General features: G+C 41.9%; 1 protein-coding gene and 1 pseudogene across 1 annotated transcript in view; one reads left to right on the top strand and one right to left on the bottom strand.

Moving 5' to 3' along the window:
• SUPT16H (SPT16 homolog, facilitates chromatin remodeling subunit) overlaps positions 1 to 20247 on the bottom strand; it is a 49298-nt gene that overhangs the window by 23783 nt on the left and 5268 nt on the right. Inside the window, exons 2-13 of the mRNA XM_002718048.6 lie at positions 11704 to 11796; positions 10603 to 10773; positions 9502 to 9654; positions 8845 to 8991; positions 8313 to 8464; positions 6961 to 7133; positions 5669 to 5759; positions 4205 to 4278; positions 3957 to 4069; positions 436 to 501; positions 227 to 322; positions 32 to 147 (exon numbers count right to left, since the gene is read on the bottom strand). Coding sequence (XP_002718094.1) covers positions 32 to 147; positions 227 to 322; positions 436 to 501; positions 3957 to 4069; positions 4205 to 4278; positions 5669 to 5759; positions 6961 to 7133; positions 8313 to 8464; positions 8845 to 8991; positions 9502 to 9654; positions 10603 to 10773; positions 11704 to 11796 — 1445 coding nt within the window. The remainder of the gene's footprint in view (positions 1 to 31; positions 148 to 226; positions 323 to 435; positions 502 to 3956; positions 4070 to 4204; positions 4279 to 5668; positions 5760 to 6960; positions 7134 to 8312; positions 8465 to 8844; positions 8992 to 9501; positions 9655 to 10602; positions 10774 to 11703; positions 11797 to 20247) is intronic.
• On the top strand, positions 14300 to 14399 carry LOC127483880 (U6 spliceosomal RNA; annotated as a pseudogene).

Here is a 20247-nt window from a genome sequence, read left to right as displayed (position 1 = left end):
TGTACTCTCAATGCCCACCGTAAATTCTTACTTCTGAATCTGCTGTTCTCCCTTCTGCTCAGTCAATCGCCTCTTTGCTTCTTCATTGAGTTGTGCTGCCAGTTCTTTTTGATGTGCTCTTCGCTTCTCCTCAGCCGTCATCTCATTCTAATGAAGAAAAAACTCACGTTATCAGAACATGTGAATCATGATACAATCTCAATGTAACTTAAAGTTGTAAACTCACTCGTGTTCTTTCTGTAAGTAATGCTGCTCGAGAACCCCTTCCTAAAAGGTCCTCTGCCTCATCCTTCTCCTCCTCCTCCTCTTCCTCATCTTCATTCTAGGGAAAAAGTCATTAAAAAAAAAAAAATCAACCTTACTTTTTATAGTCTAGTGTTGTTTAACTTCTTCATTGTATGGAAATTCCTATACCATTCATTTGTTTCTTCCTACCTTCAGAAAAATCCCCACATTCTTCACTTTCTTCTTCACAGAAGTAAGAACGGTGGCTGGGCCATCCTAGGGAAAAAAGGCATTGAGACATCTGATTTAAATTAAGCACTTTCATTTTCTAACCTAATGTATATTGAGCATTACTTTGAATCCAAATATATATTAAAATCTTTGACAATGAATAAATTTTTTATTCTCCCAACCCCTCACTAGAAACTATAGCTTAGGGGCCAGTGTTGTGGTAGAGAGAGCTAAGTGTTGTCCATGGTGTCAGTATCCCAGTTCAAGTCCAATGTGCCTGGGAAAATGGCAGAGGATGGCTCAAATGCTTGGGCTCCTGCAACCATGTGGGAGACCTAGTTCCTAGCTTTGACCTGGCCTAGCCCTGAACATTGTGGCCATTTGGGGAATGAACCAGTGGATAGAAGATCTTTATTCCTCTATCTCTCCTTTTTTCTTGGTAACTCTTTCAAACAATAAGTAAATATTTAGAAACCATAACTTAGAGGGTAACATTGAGGCAATGGTTTAAGACTACAGGACGGCCGGTGCCACGGCTCACTTGGCTAATCCTCTGCCTGTGGCGCCGGCACTCCGGGTTCTAGTCCCGGTTGCTCCTCTTCCAGTCCAGCTCTCTGTTGTGGCCCGGAAGGGCAGTGGAGGATGGCCCAAGCGCTTGGGCCCTGCATCCACATGGGAGACCAGAAGGAAGCACCTGGCTCCTGATCGGTGCAGCGTGCCAGCCGCAGCAGCTATTTGTGGGGTGAACCAACGGAAAAAAAGAAGACCTTTCTCTCTGTCTAACTCTGCCTGTCAAAAAAAAAAAAAAAAAAAAAAAAAAAAAGACTACAGGACTTGGGGGCCAGTGCTGTGGCATAGTAGGTTAGGCTTCCATCTGTGTTACTGGCATTGTATATGGGTGCTGGTTTGAGTCCTGGCTGCTCCGTATCTTCTTCTTTTTTTGTTAAAAGATTTATTTTTTAGGAGCCAGTGCTCCTGGCGTAGTAGATACAAGCCACCACCTGCAGTGCTGGCATCCCATATAGTCACTGGTTCGAGTCCCGGCTGCTCTGCTGATGCAGCTCTCTGCTATGGCCTGGGAAAGCAGCGGATGGAAGACCTCTCTCTCTGTTTCTGCCTCTCCTCTCTGTGTAAGTCTGACTTTCAAATAAATCAATAAATCTTTAAAAAAAAAAAAAAACAACCCCACACAGATGAGAAAAGTGATTATGACAAAAAATAAAAAACAAAAAAGAAAAAAAAATTATTTTTTATTTGAAAGTCAGAGTTACACAAAGTGAGAAGGAGAGGCAGAGAGAGAGTGGTCTTCTATCCGCTGGTTCACTCCCCAGATGGCCGCAATGGCTGGAGATGCGCTGATCTGAAGCCAAGAGCAAGGAGCTTCTTTCAGGTCTCCCATGAGGGTGCAGGGGCCCAAGCACCTGGGCCATCTTCCACTGCTTTCCCAGGCCATAGCAAAGAGCTGGACAGGAAGTGGGGCAGCTGGACATGACTGGCGTCCATATGGGATTCCGACAAAGTAGGTGGTTGCTTCACCTGGTACACCACAGTGCCGGCCCCTGCTCCACTTCTGATCCAGCTACTGGCTTGGGAAAGCAAAAGATGGCCCAAGTGCTTAGACCCTGCTACCATTTGGGGAGTGAACCAGCAAAGACCTCTGTCTCTCCCTGACTGTAATTCTGCCTCTCAAAAAAAAAAAAAATTTTTTTTTAATAAAAGGTAATAAAAGGATGACAGGATTTATTTGAAGTTTACCTTACTTTCAAGCTGTGTGACATTTGGCAGATTACCTAAACTGTGCCTTCAGTTTGTTTGTATAAGGGATAATAAGAAGGTGAATCATGGGGGGCTGTGTGTGGTACAGCAGGTTAAGCCACCACTTGGAATTCCAGCACACATCCTGAAGTACCAATCGGAGTCCCAGCTATTCTGCTTCTGATCCAGCTTCCTACTAGTGTGTCTGGGAAGGCAGCATAAGATGGCCCAAGTACTTGGGCCACTACTACCTATGTGACACCAGGATGGAGGTCCTGTCTCTTGGTTTTTCTATGTCCTATAACTGACTATTTGGTCATTTGGGGAGTAAATCAGGGGATGAAAGATCTATCACTCTGAAGTTTGAATAAACAAATCAAACAAACAAACAAACAAAAAAAGAAAGCAAAAATCCCATAGAGTACCACATTGGATAAAGATACAATGAACTAATGTTTACTAGTGCCTGGCTTCCAGTAGAAGCTGAAATATTTGTTATCATTATTATTAAAAGCCAGTTTCAGGCCGGCGCCACAGCTCACTAGGCTAATCCTCCGCCTTGTGGCGCCGGCACACCGGGTTCTAGTCCCAGTCGGGGCGCCGGATTCTGTCCCGGTTGCCCCTCTTCCAGGCCAGCTCTCTGCTGTGGCCAGGGAGTGCAGTGGAGGATGGCCCAAGTGCTTGGGCCCTGCACCCCATGGGAGACCAGGAGAAGTACCTGGCTCCTGCCATCGGATCAGCGCGGTGCGCCGGCCTCAGCGCGCCGGCCACGGCGGCCATTGGAGGGTGAACCAACGGCAAAGAAAGACCTTTCTCTCTGTCTCTCTCTCTCACTGTCCACTCTGCCTGTCAAAAAAAAAAAAAAAAAAAAAAAAAAAAAAGCCAGTTTCTGGCCGGCGCCGTGGCTCAATAGGCTAATCCTCCACCTTGTAGCGCCGGCACACCGGGTTCTAGTCCTGGTCGGGGTGCCGGATTCTGTCCCGGTTGCACCTCTTCCAAGCCAGCTCTCTGCTGTGGTCCGGGAGTGCAGTGGAGGATGGCCCAGGTGCTTGGGCCCTGCACCCGCATGGGAGACCAGGAGAAGCACCTGGCTCCTGCTTTCGGATCAGCGCAATGCGCCGGCCGCTGGAGGGTGAACCAACAGCAAAAGGAAGACCTTTCTCTCTTTCTCTCTCTCTCACTGTCCACTCTGCCTGTCCAAAAAAAGCCAGTTTCTGCCAAGTGAAAGTAGTAAGAAATGAAAAACAATACACTGTATGACTGAATTTCATGAAGTACCCAGAATAAGCGAACCTTTCAAGAACAAAAGTAGTTTGGCCATTGTGTAGGCCTGGAAAACTTAGGGGAAAGAGAAGGAAATGGGGAGCGATGACTGGTGGGCTCAGAGCTTCTTTCTGAGGTGGTCAAAATGTTCTAAGATTAGATTTTATTGAACTCTGAATATCCTAAAAATCACTCAATTGAAGTGATGATTTACAGGCTATTGTGAAATGCAGTGCCATGAAGCTGTCACTGAAAAAAACACAGGAAATCAGTTCCACTATGAGAACTAATTCCTGACATCATTATCAAGGTTCAAGCAGCTTGGTTTAAATCAGTCCCTATATACTATCTTTATCCCAGCTGAGCTACAAGGACTTTTCCTCTTGGGTAGCATTCAACAATGAAATGAAAACACCCGTAAGGTCCAAAATGTGCTTCAAAGTCAGTTCATCAACAGTCAAGGTTTCAGAGGCAGTACATACCTCATCAACAAGTACTGTATCACCAATGAACAGAGCATAGGTTTTCTCTTCTGGTTTCTTTCCCTCCTTATTAGTCAGGTCTGAGAATCCCAAATTGATGCTGAAAACCATTCCTGAAACAGTAAAACAGGGATCAGTCTGCAGCTGTAAAAAGATGGAGAGGTGTAACACTTACACAAAAAAGTAGATAAACCTAATGGAAAATTATTAAAAAATGTATTTTCCTTTTGGATGCATGTAAAACTTACCTTTTTTCAGTTTGTACTGATTTTTACTATTGATTACTAGAGAACCTTCACGAAATTCAATTCCCATTCCAAATCTAAAATGGAACAAGAAGAAAAGTGAGCAATAGGCTAAAAGACCTCTTAAAATGAATCAAGTATATTCATTTTAATTTTTAAGATAATAGGCAAATATGCTAAGGTGATTTGCATCTGTTGATCTATTAAAGAAGATTCAAAGATAGTCTTCAGCTTTTAAGTATGATGTATAAATCCATTTTGAAAATAATTTCCTGACTAAGTAACTTGTGTAACATTAATTATAGAAAGCCTTCTTGGGAGCGAGCATTTACTCTAGTGGTTAAGACACCCATGCCCCATGGTGGAATATCTGGGTTCAATTCCTGGCTCTGGATCCAGACTCCAACTTCCTGCCAGTGTAGATCACACATGGCAGTGGTGACAGCACAAGTAACTGGATTATGTTTCTGGTTCCCACCTTTAGCCTTGGCCCAGCCTCAGCTACTGCAGGCATCTGGGGAATGAACTAGCGAATGGGAGATCTTGGTCAAATAAATAAAACTTTGAAAAAAAAGTTTTTTATTTTAGCTTATTTACCCATGTTTAGACTTGGTATAATATATTACTCTCTGCATCAGAGAAGCTCAACCTCTAAGGAGACTGCCTAGTGCTTTTGTTCCCAAATGTCTTTTTTTTTTTTTCTTTTTTTGGACAGGCAGATTTAGACAGAGAGAGAGAGATAGAGAGAAAGATCTTCCTTTCCTTTGGTTCACCCCCCAAATGGCTGCTACGGCCGGCGCACTGCGCTGATCTGAAACCAGGAGCCAGGTGCTTCCTCCTGGTCTCCCATGCGGGTGCAGGGCCCAAGCACTTGGGCCATCCTCCACTGCACTCCCGGGCCACAGCAAAGAGCTGGACTGGAAGAGAGGCAACCAGGACAGAGCCGGCACCCCAACCGGGACTAGAACCCGGTGTGCCGGTGCCACAGGTGGAGGATTAGCCTAGTGAGCAGCAGCGCTGGCCTCTAAATGTCTTTTGTTCTGCAACACATGAATAAGTATTTCCAGGTGTTCAATGGCCAAATATATCTGAGGAACATTGGATTAAATAAAGCGTAAAAAAAAAATTAATTAAGTTCAAACATTAGGACATCTCAGAGTATGCAATTTGTAAAATGTAAGCTGATATCCCAAGAGAAGAAATATAACATGTAATTTTTTCCTAACATTTGAAATTTGGTCCAAGAACACCTACTGGCTAGAATACTACAGTAGTCTAAAAAACTTTCTACCCTATACACCTAGAAATACCTGAATCCTTCTCACTTTCCTTGATAGCATCATGTGTTTGGCAAATGGTTAAGTCTAACACTCCCTAAATGTTGTCTCAATCATTCAACTCGTATAAGACTATAGATCACTGTCAGTCATGAAAACCAACTTGGTGATAACGCATTTCACAGCTTACCCTAGGTTTTTGGTAATTTTGTTTAGCAACTCTGGTTTCTGCTTTTTAACCACGTCCATGACAGCATTATACACGTCACATATCTTCACACCTAACAAGACAGAAATAGGACATTAATTTTTTAGAGAAAAAAATTTTTAGTATTTTCCCCTCTATCAAATGCCCTAAAGCACTGTTTCTCAACGTGGGTGAAGTAAGGAATGCAGTGTCAGTGGTGATAGGGACTATAAATTTCTAAGTTCTATTTTTAGGAACAATACATCTGTTTTTTTTTTTTTTTTTTTTTTTTTTTTTTTTTTTTTTAAAGTTTTACAAAGATTTATTAAAGTCAAAGACCTCCAGCCACAGCAGCATGGAGGTGGGCTTCCAAGAGAGGAAAAAACCCAAAAGGCCCTGTAGCATTTGGGTTTTTAAGTACAAATTCGAAGGAAAAAAAACATTCACCTAGTCATTTTTAATTACACTGAGAATCAAAGAACCAGGGGGACTGCAGAACACTAGCTGGTATCAGTGAAGTAATCTTACTATTTGATAACAGGTGTCACATTAAAGCTATTATATTATTTGAAAAATAGGCCCCTGAGGTGGGACTGTTCTGTTCTTTGATAAATGGGTAAATTACTATTAGGAACACTCTAGCCTTTAACTTTTTAGGGTTGAGGTTGTGAATGGATATACCAAGCTAGAGTATTTTAGATATGGTGGCCCCAGAGGGTTCTTTACTCTCATTAAATAAGTTATGGTCATGATTCCCAACAGGATTTTTAAAAAGCAACGTGGAGAAATGGTGTCTAGAAGCTCTGGGCAACATTGGTGGACTTGTGAAATAGTTTAAAGGGAATAATTTTTAAAGTTCCACTTAGCCAACAGGAAGTGCAAGAGTCCAAGCAATGGAGAAATCAGACATTCTGCTTTCTTTTGAGGTAGTTATTTGCTTGCTTAGCAGGGTTGGTACTTGTTCTATTCTCACACTTGATGTAGGATTAATATACATGCCATTGGTAAGACACTAGTCCTCAAGCTTTCTAAAGAATAATAATAACACCAAGATATTTTATGAAGATTTGGACAAAGAAGTCAAACAAGTAAGAGAGACTTCTGAAAATATAAATACAAACCACAATGACCACTCATGCATTAAAGAAAAGTAGATTTGAACACTAAATGCTATGATGATTCAAGGTCAGTGAAGTCTGATTTTAGTACAACAGCCTCAGTGATACAAACTCACATATACACTAATGAAGCTTTTGTTACATGTTTTCCAAACCTTCTTTTCTAAAGCACCTCACCATGTCTTAATTCCTTTAGCAGCTCCTCTTGAAGCTGGAGTAAAAAGTTGTAATTATCTTGAACTTCCTGAGAAGGGTCAACCATCAAGGTGCGAACAAGGTTGGAGCAGTAAGATTTGAAGCGAATACCCATGGCACAAGTGATGGCCCCAAAATGCATATGATTCTTGTCACTAGAGACCAAAGGAAAAAAGTATTTCTTACCAAAACTAGCAAAATCTTTAGTATCACCAGCACATAAAATCTGTAAACATAACTTTTCCCTGCTATATCCTAAAGCTGTATCTGAATAAAAACTTTAATAAACAAACCAGTTAAAGGCTCTAGAACAAAATCAGTGACTAAAATTTTTAGAATAAAAACTCAGTGAGGTGCCAGCCTTGTAGCATGGGGGGCATGCAACACAGACATTCCCTTTCAGAATGCTGGCTTGAGTCTCAGCTACTCTTGCTTCTGATCCAGCTTCCTTCTAATGTTCCTGGGAAGGCAGCAGATGAAAGACCCAGATGGAGTTCTTGACTAATGACTTAGAACTCACTATCCCTGGCTGTTGTGGCAGTTTGGGGAGTGAATCAGCAGATGAAGATCTCTTTCTCGCTGTCTTTCAATTAAATAATTGGGGCCGGTGCTGCGGCATATCTGGTAAGGCTGCCACCTGCAGGGCCAGCATCCCATAAGGGCACCTATTCGAGTTCAGCTGCTCCACTTCTGATCCAGCTCTCTGATATGGCCTGGGAAAACAGTGGAAGATGGTCTGAGTACTTGGGCCCCTGCATCCACATGCAAGACTCCTGGCTCCTGGTTTCAGATCAGCCTAGCTCCAGCCGTTGCGGCCATTGGAGGAGTGAGCAATGGATGCAAGGCACTCCCTCCCTCTCTCCCCCTCGCTGCTTCTGCCTCTCTGTAACTCTGCCTTTCAAATAAATAAACCCTTTAAAAAAACTAATCAATTAAAAAATCATTGAGAAAGTAAATAGTATGTTCTAAAAATGCAAAGGATATACTTATCCACTTGTCCTTTGTGAACTGTGGGCTAAAGTCTCTTCAGACTCAAAGAGGATTAGGATTCTTTCCAGTATTGTTTAAACTTAAAAGACAAATTACATGATGGTCTATCTATTAACATTTTAATGTTTTTTTTCTAGCATTTTTAATAATTTGAACAAATGCTTATAACCAAGTGCCAAGGGAACACATTTGTGCAATAAGAGAGACATATGCGTAGAAAAAAGACAAGAAAATACAAAAGGCAGACTAATGTTTGGTCTCTCTCCTACCTTTCTGAATTCTAGAGTACGTCAAAGTGAATATAGGTAAAACGTCAAAATGCTGGCTAAAATTCTCATTCTTACCTCACCACACTAAACTTGAGATTATAGTTGCCACCACTCTGAATAATAGGAGGGTAACACATTTCCACAGTAGAAGGATCTGCCCCAGCTAAGTACTTTTTCTCTTCAATGGCCTTTTCCACAGACTCAGCCAGTTTGCTGTGTCGAACTTTCTGCAAGAATGTTCAGAAATAATACTTAGAGGAGGGGTGGTGGGTGTTTGGATGTCATAATTTGAAGACAATATACACCCTGCTATCATCCAGGATGATATATAATGGTTTATTCACCAGATAATATATTATTATATATCAAAAGCATATTTGGAGAACACTATGTATAATTCACAGGGATTCCAGGAATTCTCAAGTAAAATAATGCATAACCTTAAGAAACCCTAGAACAAGTTATAGTTATTGTCAAAGAGAGCATACAATCAGCATCCACTAACATTAGTAACTTAGTCAATGTCTAATTTCAAAGGAGGTTGACAAAGTAGGCACTTATTACTGCATCATTAAGACAGTAAAAAGACCTTCCCCTCTCCATTTACCTCATCTGCATCAACTATTTCCATGACTCTTTCCTTGAAGAATTTGTTGAAGACCTCAGAGGTGATGCTGGCTGCTTTTTTCATGAGGTTGAGCTCCCCATCCTCCTTTACAGCAATGGTATATGCCACAACTGCACTGATATCTATCTGCAGTCAAAGGGATGAGAGTTTCTCACATACAAATGCACAACTGTGTAAAGAAATGTGTCTCTCTCTACATGAACAGTGATGGTATCTGGTTATTTAGCAAAACATTAGCCAGTAGTTTACAGGAAGTTTAAATACTATCTTCACCAGATCACAGTATATGTTCTCAAAGCCATTAAGTTAATGTACTACCTAAAATATAAATTTCCCCATCTAGAGGTTTTCATAAAGGATGAAGAAGAAAGATAAGCAGAAGATATGGAAAAACAAAAAACAAAATTTTTTTGGTCAAGAGACTTTTCCCCCCCAGTTCTAACTCTGAAGCGGCTGAACCATCTCTTGAAAGCTCTATCTCTTGAGGGAAAGGTAAAACTGGCACTCAGCCAAAGGGGATAAAAAATGGGAATGTGGCAAATAAACACCCCCCGCCCCGCCAATGTGCTACACTATCTGTTGTGAAAACCTGTCACACTTCTATCTTCTCAACGCTGACCTCACTAGTACTCTTACTTTGTCAAAGCCCTCTTTGTTGAGGCAGTCATTCCAGCTCTTCATGAACTCTCCAGGGAATTTGTCTTTGCTGAACACTCCAATCTTCTTGCCATTCTTGCTTTCCTTAATGGCTTCTATCATTTTGTCAAAGCTGCTCTTATTACTTTCATTCTATAAGCCACAGGGAAGAAAGGTGGTCTGTTAGCTTCAGAATTACACATTCAAGTTCTAACTAGTAGAGAATAAGCAGAGAGGTATATTCTAAACTTTGGAAAGAGTAAATTTTCCTCTAATACACACATAATACTTTAGGGGAAAAGTTAACACAAAATTTCTTTGGATTTATGTTTTTAAAATTTATTTACTTATTTGAGAGGCAGGAATTCACACAGAGAAATATGGAGAGAGAGCTAGTTTACTCTCCCAAAGTCCCAAAGCCAGAAGCCAGGAAACTCAGTCTGGGTTTCCCATGTGGGTGGCAGGAATTCAACTGCTTGAACCATCACTGCTGCCTCCCATGGCTCACATCAGCAGGAAGCTCTAATCAGGAGTGGGAACTGGAACTGGAGCTGCAGACTGAACCCAAGTACCCCAAAGTGGGAGGCAGGTATCCAACCAGTGTCTTAACTGCCAGACCAAATGCCTGTTCCATGGATAATTTAATATACTTAAGGGAAAGTATCAAATATGTTGATAAGACTATTCTTTTTCTTCAGACAGAGTTAAACACAGACACAGAGGTAAGCAATATTCTGAGAAAAAACCCTTCTGTTAGGCAAGCGGCATGATAAAAAAGTACATATCTGATAGGGGATGTCTAGGTTTCCTTAAAGATACTTAAACTTATTTGTTCTAATTAAGGTATTGAGATGAAAACTTAGTAACTCTGAGAATGGAGAGATAGTGTCCACCAGATTCTACAGCTGGCTTGTTTTCCTGCAGAATCGACAGAGTGGTTGAACTCTTCTTAACAATGAAGATAACACAGAACACTGTATTAATAACCACCGTCAGCTACTACTTTACTCTTGCATTCTTTTTAAATTCCTCTAATGCAGTTCTATTCATTATTTTCAAACATTCTTTCACATTTACGACACATTCCTTATTAGTTCTGACCTTTTCTCGTATTAGCAGTGTGATGGCAGGGGCTCCATTAGCATTCTCATTGCCCTTAGTGTTGGCAATCTGTTTCAAGAACTCCACTTTTTTCTTGCTGGCCATAAAGATGATTTTGTCATCACAGAAGACCATGATAGTATCAGTTAGTTCATAACCGAAGAGCCATGTCTATGGGAAAAGATAATAGTATTTGCAGATTAAAAAACCTAATGGACGTATATAGATAAAAAATAAAATATTTGGGGTTTAACATCAAAATAACCTGGGGTAGTTGAGCTTGGATGTGGATACAAGTGAAATGAGTTAGGTCAGGGGTTGACTATTAGAACTCGATAACGGGCACATTATTTTATCTGTTTTTATATGCTGGAAATATACCACAATAATCTGGACAATTTATGTAGAAGATCTTCAGTTTAATATAAAATGTGTAAAACAAAGGACAGAAGAGCACCTAAGAGAATTGTGTCTTTCAACTCTTCAAAGATTACTGGTTGTGCGCCAATTATGCATTTCTCTTTTCTCTCAAGACCTGGCATTCTAGTTTACTCACATTGCACAACAGAAGGACTCTACTTCTCATCAAAGTATAGCCATAGATTCAATTCTGGCTCTTAAGTTAAAAGGGGAAGTATTTTGTGGGACTTCAAGCAAGTCTTCTTAAAAAAGGAAAAGAGGTCTCTCATTTCTTTCCCTTTCTCCACCTTTTTGCTTGAAATGCAGATGGTGCATAAGCAGCCATTTTGTACAATGAGCCCGAGGGCTCTCCTCTATGCTAACCGAGCAGAGACATAGGTAAAACCTGCATCTCTAGAGGCTACAGAAAGTACATATTTAACCCATTGTTTAGGTTTTTCTGTTATGAGAAGTTAGTCTATCCTAATTTACACACTTTTTTTCTTATGTCCTAAATTAGTACTAAACCCAACTGTACTTCATACATGATTAAAATACTGTATCTGCTCTATCCAATATGGTAACCATTAAGTCCCTGAAACATACGTGGTAGATGGGGAAATTGGATTTTTAATATAGCAAACAGTGCAATAAATAATTCAGTGACCTTAAAGGGTAAAAATGATTGTAAACCTCTCTCACCTGCAAGGCAGTTGACTTGGCATAAACAATTTCTTCATCAACACCCACTGATACAACAATGGCATCAACATTGGCATACTCATCTTCTCCTTTCTGAAAAGAGTTGATAATTTAGTCACTTTTTTCACACTAGCAAAGATACAATACAGACTTAAATGCTTACCCAGGATATATATTTGTTACCCCCAATAGAAATTCCATGTTTAAGGTATATGCTTGGCAACCTCACAGATACTTACTCTTTAAACAGCTTTGAGACACAATTCACTCACATAATGCATGCAAGATAATGTTTTTTAGTATATACATTTATGCCACAACCAGCAAATTAATTCTGCAATATTTTCATCTCCCCCAAAGGAAAACCCTATGTCAATCTGCAATCATTTTTCATCTCTACCTTCCTCTTTCACAGCTCTATGCAACTACTCATCTACTTTGTCATTATAGATTTGCCTATTCCAGATATTTCATATAAATGTCATTATAACATGTAAACTTTGTATCTGCTCTCATTCAATTAACATGTTTTTAAGGTTCATCTGCTCTGCAGCATATACTGATTTTTCATTCCTTTTGATTGTCAAATTATTTCATCAAGTAGACATATCATAGTTTACCCATTAATCAGTAGCTGCACTCTTGGGCACCCCCCCCCACCCCGACTATTACGAATAATGATGCCATGAACATCTGCGAACAAGTTTTGGTATGGATATATTTCCTTTGGGTACATGCCTACAGAGGAATTATGGGCTCTCACTCATATGGTAATTCCAATGTTTTCCATGACTCTACCATTTTTCCATCCATAATGGAATGTATGAGGGCCCCAATTTTTTCCACATGCTTATTGACCCTATATTTTATTACAGCCATCCAATGGGTGATAAATTAGTATCTCACTGTAGTTTTGATCTGTATTTCCCTGATGGTAAAAGATGTTAAACACGTGCCAGCACCGTGGCACACTAGGCTAATCCTCTGCCTGCGGTGCAAGCATCCCACACGGGCGCCGGGTTGTAGTCCCGGCTGCTCCTCTTCCAGTCCAGCTCTCTGCTGTGGCCCAGGAAGGCAGTGGAGGATGGCCCAAGTGCTTGGGCCCTGCACCTGCATGGGAGACCAGGAGGAAACACCTGGCTCCTGGCTTCAGATCGGCGCGGGGCGCCGGCCGTAGCGGCCATTTGGGGAGTGAACCAACGGAAAAGGAAGACCCTTCTACGTGGGAGACCTGGATTGACTTCTGGGATCCTGACTCTAGCCTGGCTCCACCCTGAGTGTTGCAGGTATTTGGGAAGTGGGCTAGCAGATAGACGTGAAAGTAAAATAAGAATAGCTCTTTCCATCTCCTGCAACACTGGCATGAAAAGCGGGCACCACCATGTCCGCACACCTACAGTGGCTGATCGTGTGCAACTGCTCCAGCTTCCTGATCAAGAGGAACAAGCAGGGGCTGGCACTTTGTTATAGTGAGTTAAAGCCCTGGCCTACAGTGTCGGCATCCCGTAAGGGCATCAAGTCTCGGCTGCTCCTCTTCTGATCCAGATCTCAGCTATGGCCTGGGAAAGCAGTAGAAGATGGTCCAGGTGCTTGGGCCCCTGTACCTGCGTGGGAGATCTGGAAGAAGCTCTTGGCTCCTGGCTTTGAATCAGCGCAGCTCCAGCTGTTGCAGCCATTTGGAGAGTGAACAAGTGGATGGTTCTTTCTACCTCTTACTGTCTGTAACTCTACCTCTCAAATAAATAAATAAATAAAATCTTAAATAAAAAAAAAGGGGGGGGAATAAGCAGAGGTACAGCACAGAACCCAATAACCTGAAGACCCGCAACTCGTTCTGCTACAACAGACTGATCCAATGCAAAACCATGGGTGTGGAGCCGGCGGCCAATGTCAAGGGTGTCATGGCGGTCATGAAGTGGAGATCCAGTCAGTGAAAGCCAGCCAACTCATACATGTGGACTAAGCTCAGCAGCATCTGGCACGTGATTTGCAAGAACAGATACCGCCCTGATCTGGGCATGGCTGCTATCTGCAGTGCCAGTGCCATCCTGTGCAGCCAGAAGCCCTAGTGATGGTGAAGAGGAAGCACACCTGCCCCACCACGAGCTCTAGTGCCTCCTTGCCCCAAAGCAATTGTCAGACTTGTCTCAGAGAGATAAAAGAAGAAAAGAATAAACAGAATTCTGCTATCTCTTTATCTACCACAACAAAATATATAATGGAAGAAGTTGTTACATAGAAACTGTATGTATCTTCTATTGATTTTTAGTGAGAAATGTTTTCTTTAGGTTGGTAATAAGTTTTCTTGTTAGTTCTCACTGATGATGCAAATCACATCTTACCTAAAACCCCTAGTATCCTAATATGAATTAATGCAGTGGTATCAAACTCTACCTTTTCACTGTGACAGATTCACAGGAAAAAAGTCATTCACTTAAGAACACTCTGGATGCAGTAAAAATAACATGAGATTAAAGTTTTGGTTTTTTAAAAATATTTACTAAAAAATTACTTGAGACAGATACACACAGAAAGCAAGTTCTTATCCAGTAAGTTCAGTCTCTAAATGCCTACTTCAGTTAGGGGCTGAAGCCAAGAGCCAGAACGCACATACACTAAAATTGGAACGATAGAGAAGATTAGCATGGTTCCTGCGCAAGGATGACACACAAATTCGTGAAGCATTGCATATTTAAAAAAAAAAAAAATCAGGTGACAGAAACCCAATTACCCAAGCCATCAATGCTGCCCCTCAGGGTCCATTAGAATGAAGCACGGGGGACCGGGGTTGTGACACAAAGGGTAAAGCTGCCATCTGCAGTGCCAGCTATATGGGCGCCAGTTAAGAGTCCTGGCTATTCCACCTCCCATCCAGTTCCCTGCTAATGTGCCTGAGAAAGCAGCAGAAGACAGCCCGAGTCCTTGGGTCCTTGAACCCACATGGAAGACCTGGAGGAAGCTCTTGGCTTTGACCTAGGTTTGCCCTGGCCCTTGTGGTCATTTGGGGGAGTGAACCAGTGGGTGGAAGATCTCTGTCTCTCCCTCTCTGTATAACTCTGACCTTCAAAATAAATAAATAAATCTTAAAAAAACAAAGAAAAGAAAAGAAAAGAAAAGAAAAGAAAAGAAAAGAAAAGAAAAGAAAAGAAAAGGAGAAAGAAACTTGTAATAAGGAATAGAGCCAGGGGTTGAACCCAGGCACTCTAATGTGGAACACTGCATCCTAACTGCTAGGCCAAATGCCTACATAATTATACTGTATTCTACATAAAGAAATGACAAACATGCCTAGATAGAGCACTTTTGTGTGCATGCTGAACTAGGATGGCTGTCTTAAGGACAAGCATGTATACCTTTTTTTTTTTTTTTTTTTTTTTTAAGAAAAGCCAGCATAAAGCACTTTACTTGAAACTCATGTGGTGCTGGAGGGAAGTGGGGGCAGCAACAGTTTCTAAATTACTACACAGGACAGCAGAGGAGTGTGAAGGGTCCAGGAGGAAGAGCTAGGAAATGCTGAGATCAGCAAAGACAGCCAAGCATCCAACACCAGGAGACGCTGAAGCTGTGATGACCAGCATCACTTTCAAGAGAACCTTGAAAAGATGTGTCACGATAGCCAGGCTTTCACTGGGTGATCTTCAACAAACAGCAACCTTCGAATTAAACTTTCAATTAAAAGCTTCTTAAAATTTAGGAAGTGCTAGAGTCTTGGATATGCAGATTATAAAAATTCTGAAAATCCACTAGAAAAAACACAGGAGGGGAAAAAAAAAAAGCCAGATCACAAAGAAGGCTTCAGTGGTTCCTGCTGGCCCTGGGACAGCTACCTGTAGTGTCCATCATTGAAGGGAAGTGATCTGGTGTCAGAAGCAGAGGGTTCCGGAGAGGCTGGGCTGGGGCTGTGGAGGCAAAGGCTCTCCCGTCCCCACTTCAGTCTGGGCAGGGCTGTTACTCTACCCCGAGGACACCTCTCACATTGGAGAATCATTCAGACCTCAGCAGCATCTCAATTCTGCTGTGGCTTTGCAGTGCCACAGCAAGACTGTTTAATACATAATAGATACAAATCTCATCCAAAAAAATAAAGGTTCTTGCAAACCCCACTCCCCAAGACCAATTTCTGTTCTAAAGTGAACCCATCACTTGTGCTGTTAATACCTGACCACATCTTCACTGGAAACCTAGACCCAAGACAGAAATTGAATCTTCACCCCAAAACGAGAACAGAATAAATCGAGTCACTTGAGGTTTATGATTAGTAGGCCAAACCAGCCATCTGAACAGACTTGGGTATGTTTTTTAAGATTTATTTATTTCAAAGACAGAGACATAGATAAAGAAGGAGAGAGAGACCAAACAAGAGAAGGAGGGAGGAAGGGAGAGAGAGAGAGAAAATCTTCCATTTGCTGGTTCACTCCCCAAATGGCTGCAATCACCAAGGCTGGGTCAGGTCAAAGCCAAGAGCCAGGCACCCCTTCTGGATCTTTCATGTGGGTGTAGCGGCCCAAGTACTTGGTGTTTGGCACTAGTTCTTAACATCTGCTACAACTTAATGACATTGTTGTTTTTATATTACCTTTATTTTTTAACAGCTACTTTTTATTTTTGGGAAGTGATACAACTTTTCATTAAGTGACAAAGTATCACTTCTAAATGTATTTATGTTTAAAGAGCTCAATAGTTTTTTGGAAGATGAACAGTGAATGAAATGTTAAAGGACTAAGCAAGGCTGGGGTAGCTACACAAGTGTCTGACAAGCACTCTGACTGGAAAGGCATCGAGAAATGTATATACCTTGAAAAGCCCCAGTGGGCTTCCAACTCAGAAGGCACCAAGTATCAAGGAATGGGAATGGGATTTTATGCATGTGGATAAGTTCAGGGCTGAAACATGACAGTCTGGTCATCAAGCTCAAGAGATGTGTCCTCAGTACTCAGAAGCCTGGAGGCAGTCCCCTAATCCTATTGCAAAAATGTTTAACCTTTAAAAAAAAACACCTTTGGAGAAATGGGTTCAAAAAGGCTTCAGACTCAGAAGGCAGTTGCTTAAATATTGGGGAATTACCCAACTTGACTCTCACTGGGATTAAACATGACAATAGGTCTGATCTGATTTCATCATCATTTAAAAAAAATCATCTATTATTTTTCACTTTATGTTTCTGTGTGGGAACAAACTGTTGAAATCCTTACTTAAGGTATAATAAGCTGATCTTCTGTATACTAAGATAATCGAAAATGAATCTTGATGTGAATGGAAGGGGAGAGGGAGTGGGAAAGGGGAGGGTGGTGGGTGGGAGGGACGGTATGGGGGGGAAAGCCATTGTAACCCATGAGACGTACTTTGGAAATTTATATTCATTAAATAAAAGATAAAAAAAAAAAAAATAAATAAATATTGGGGAATTAAATCAAAGTCTACAAAGTGACAATTACGGGCACAAATGACAAGAGACAAGACAAGAACAAATGGATTCTTCTTTGAACATTCTGATTAAATTCAGAGCAAGCACTTTCAGACACTGACATCTGGATATCCTACACTAAATAGGTCAGCCCATACACACTACAGTAACGCCTGCTAAGTGAGAGGTCTCATTCACGCTGAGCTTCTCATCATTTTCTTATTGCCTTATTCTTAACATGGACGGCCAACTGATCTCATTTTGATTTTTGAAGTCTCCAATACATGAGAAAGAAAACAAATCCGAAGGATTAGACAATGACAAGGATAGAAAACTTTAACCCCCTCCTACCCCCTGCTGTTCCCTGAGTCATGTGCTGCTTATCAATGGAGATACATTCTGAGAAAATGCCTCAGTAGGGGATTTCTTTATTGTAGGAACATCACAGAGCATAACTTACACAAACCTAGAGGGAACAGGCCAATCATTCCACTTGTCCTCATGCAATCAAGAGAGATGACAAGCATGCAGTTCATGAGGCTGCTCTCGGCGTAATGTGACACACTGTTTCACAGTAAACTTTATCATTATAAAATATTACATACTGCACATAATTGTACTGCTACACTTTTATATGACTGGCAGCACAGATTGTATACCAGCATCACCACAAACACATAAGCAATGCATTTCACTATATGGACACATTAGCACCAGCTGATAGGATTTTAAGCTCCATTATAATCTTATAGGACTATCATTCTCTATCCAGTCTGTCACCGACAGAAACTTCATAATGTGGCACCTGACTATATAGTATATTTATGATATAAGAGAGGTCAAGAACTCTTAGAAATAAAAAATTATAGCTGAAGCTAAAAAAAAAAAATAAAAGGAAAATAAAGTTAAGAAACAGATTCTGGGGCCGGCGCCGCGGCTCACTAGGCTAATCCTCCGCCTAGCGGCGCCGGCACACCGGGTTCTAGTCCCGCTCGGGGCGCCGGATTCTGTCCCGGTTGCCCCTCTTCCAGGCCAGCTCTCTGCTGTGGCCCGGGAGTGCAGTGGAGGATGGCCCAGGTGCTTGGGCCCTGCACCCCATGGGAGACCAGGAGAAGCACCTGGCTCCTGCCATCGGATCAGCGCGGTGCGCCAGCTGCAGCGCACCGGCCACAGCGGCCATTGGAGGGTGAACCAACGGCAAAGGAAGACCTTTCTCTCTGTCTCTCTCTCTCATTGTCCACTCTGCCTGTCCCAAAAAAAAAAAAGAAACAGATTCTGGGGGCCGGTGCTATGGCATAGCGAGTATAGCTGCCGCCTGCAGTGCCAGCATCCCATATGGACACGGGTTTGAGTCCCAGCTGCTCCACTTCCGATCTAGCTCTCTGCTATGGACTTGGAAAGCAGAAGATGGCTCAAGTCCTTGGGTCCCTGCTCCACGTGGGAAGACCTGGAGGAAGCTCCTGGCTCTTAGCTTTGGATTGGTGCAGCTCCGGCCATTGTGGCCAACTGGGGTGTGAACCAGCAGATGGAAGACCACTCTCTCTCTCTCTGCCTCTCCTTCTCTCTCCGTGTAACTCTTTCAAATAAATAAATAAAAAAAGCTTAAAAAAAAAGAGACAAATTCAGGAGACATGTCCTTTAAAAAAAGAAAGAAAGAAAGAAAGAAAGGAAGGAAGGAAGGAAGGAAGGAACAAACAGACCCTGGAAGTAGAATACAAAGAAATGGGAAATAAAGGAAATAAAAAGATAAACAGATTTAACTGTTCTAAACACTACAATTAGGAGTTTTAGGAGGATGAAGGAGAGAGGAAGATAGTTGAAGGAGAGAGGAAGATAGTTATCACTGAGGAAATGGGGGAAAGAAAATGATCAAATACAAGATCCTAGCACTGGGCCGGCGCCGTGGCTCACTAGGCTAATCCTCCACCTTGCAGCGCTGGCACACCGGGTTCTAGTCCCAGTCGGGGCGCCGGATTCTGTCCCGCTTGCCCCTCTTCCAGGCCAGCTCTCTGCTGTGGCCCGGGAGTGCAGTGGAGGATGGCCCAAGTGCTTGGGCCCTGCACCCCATAGGAGACCAGGAAAAAGCACCTGGCTCCTGCCATCGGATCACCGTGGTGCGCCGGCCGCAGCGGCCATTGGAGGGTGAACCAACGGCAAAGGAAGACCTTTCTCTCTGTCTCTCTCTCACTGTCCACTCTGCCTGTCAAAAAAAAAAAAAAAAAAAAAAGATTAAATTCCCCTCCCTCTCCTGTCACTTTTCCCAACTCAGTACAAAGAGAGAAAAAAAAAAAGGCAACACATATTAAGTCACAACATCGTGAAACTTCTAAACACAGAATCACATCAGCCTTCCATCTTTGAAAAAATGATTTCCAACCCAGAATTTCGTAGCTGTTGAACTGTATCATTAATCAAATGATCAATAACATTAAAAAAAGGACACATAAGGGCTCAGAAAACTATATTCTATGTATTCTTGCCTAAGAAGCTCTTAGAAAAAATGCTGTAAACAAACCGTGGATTCTAGGGGCAAGCACTGTGGCACAGCGGATTAAAGCCATGGCCTGCGGCATAAACATCACATACAGGGGCCAGCTGGAGCCCTGGCTGTTCCACTTTTAATCTAGGTGTCTGGTGATGTCCCTGGGAAAGCAGTGGAGGACCCCTGCACCCATGTGCAAGACCTGGAAAATGCTTCTGGCTTCAGCCTAGCCTGGCCCTGGCTGTTGTGGCCATATGGGGTGGGCCAATGGATGGAAGAGCTCTCTGTCTCTCCTTCTCTAACTCTGCCTTTCAAATAAATAAAATCTTCAGGAACAAATGAAAAATAACAGTAAAATTCTGAGTGTAAGGATTTCAGAAGAATTGATAACATTAAGACAGACCTATTGGGGGAAAGCTAAGGCTAAGGAGATTAAAAAAAAAAAGGGCAATTATTGTCAGAAAAAATTTAAAACTGTAAGGAAAAGGAATTGTGACATTCTCTGAGCAGTGAAGATACTTATATAAGTAAATGATGTGAATGCAGATACTGATTTTTCTAAAAACTGTGCAAAAAAAAACTTATTAGCCTCTGGGGCAAGTAACTTTTTTATTTTAAGGCTTTTCTTAGAACTATGATTTTTTGTTAAAAAATATAT

Source organism: Oryctolagus cuniculus, chromosome 12 (genome assembly GCF_051225735.1).
Source record: "Oryctolagus cuniculus isolate XC-2025 breed Fujian yellow rabbit chromosome 12, ASM5122573v1, whole genome shotgun sequence".
NCBI lineage: Eukaryota > Metazoa > Chordata > Mammalia > Lagomorpha > Leporidae > Oryctolagus > Oryctolagus cuniculus.
This window is presented reverse-complemented; position numbering and strand designations above follow the sequence as displayed.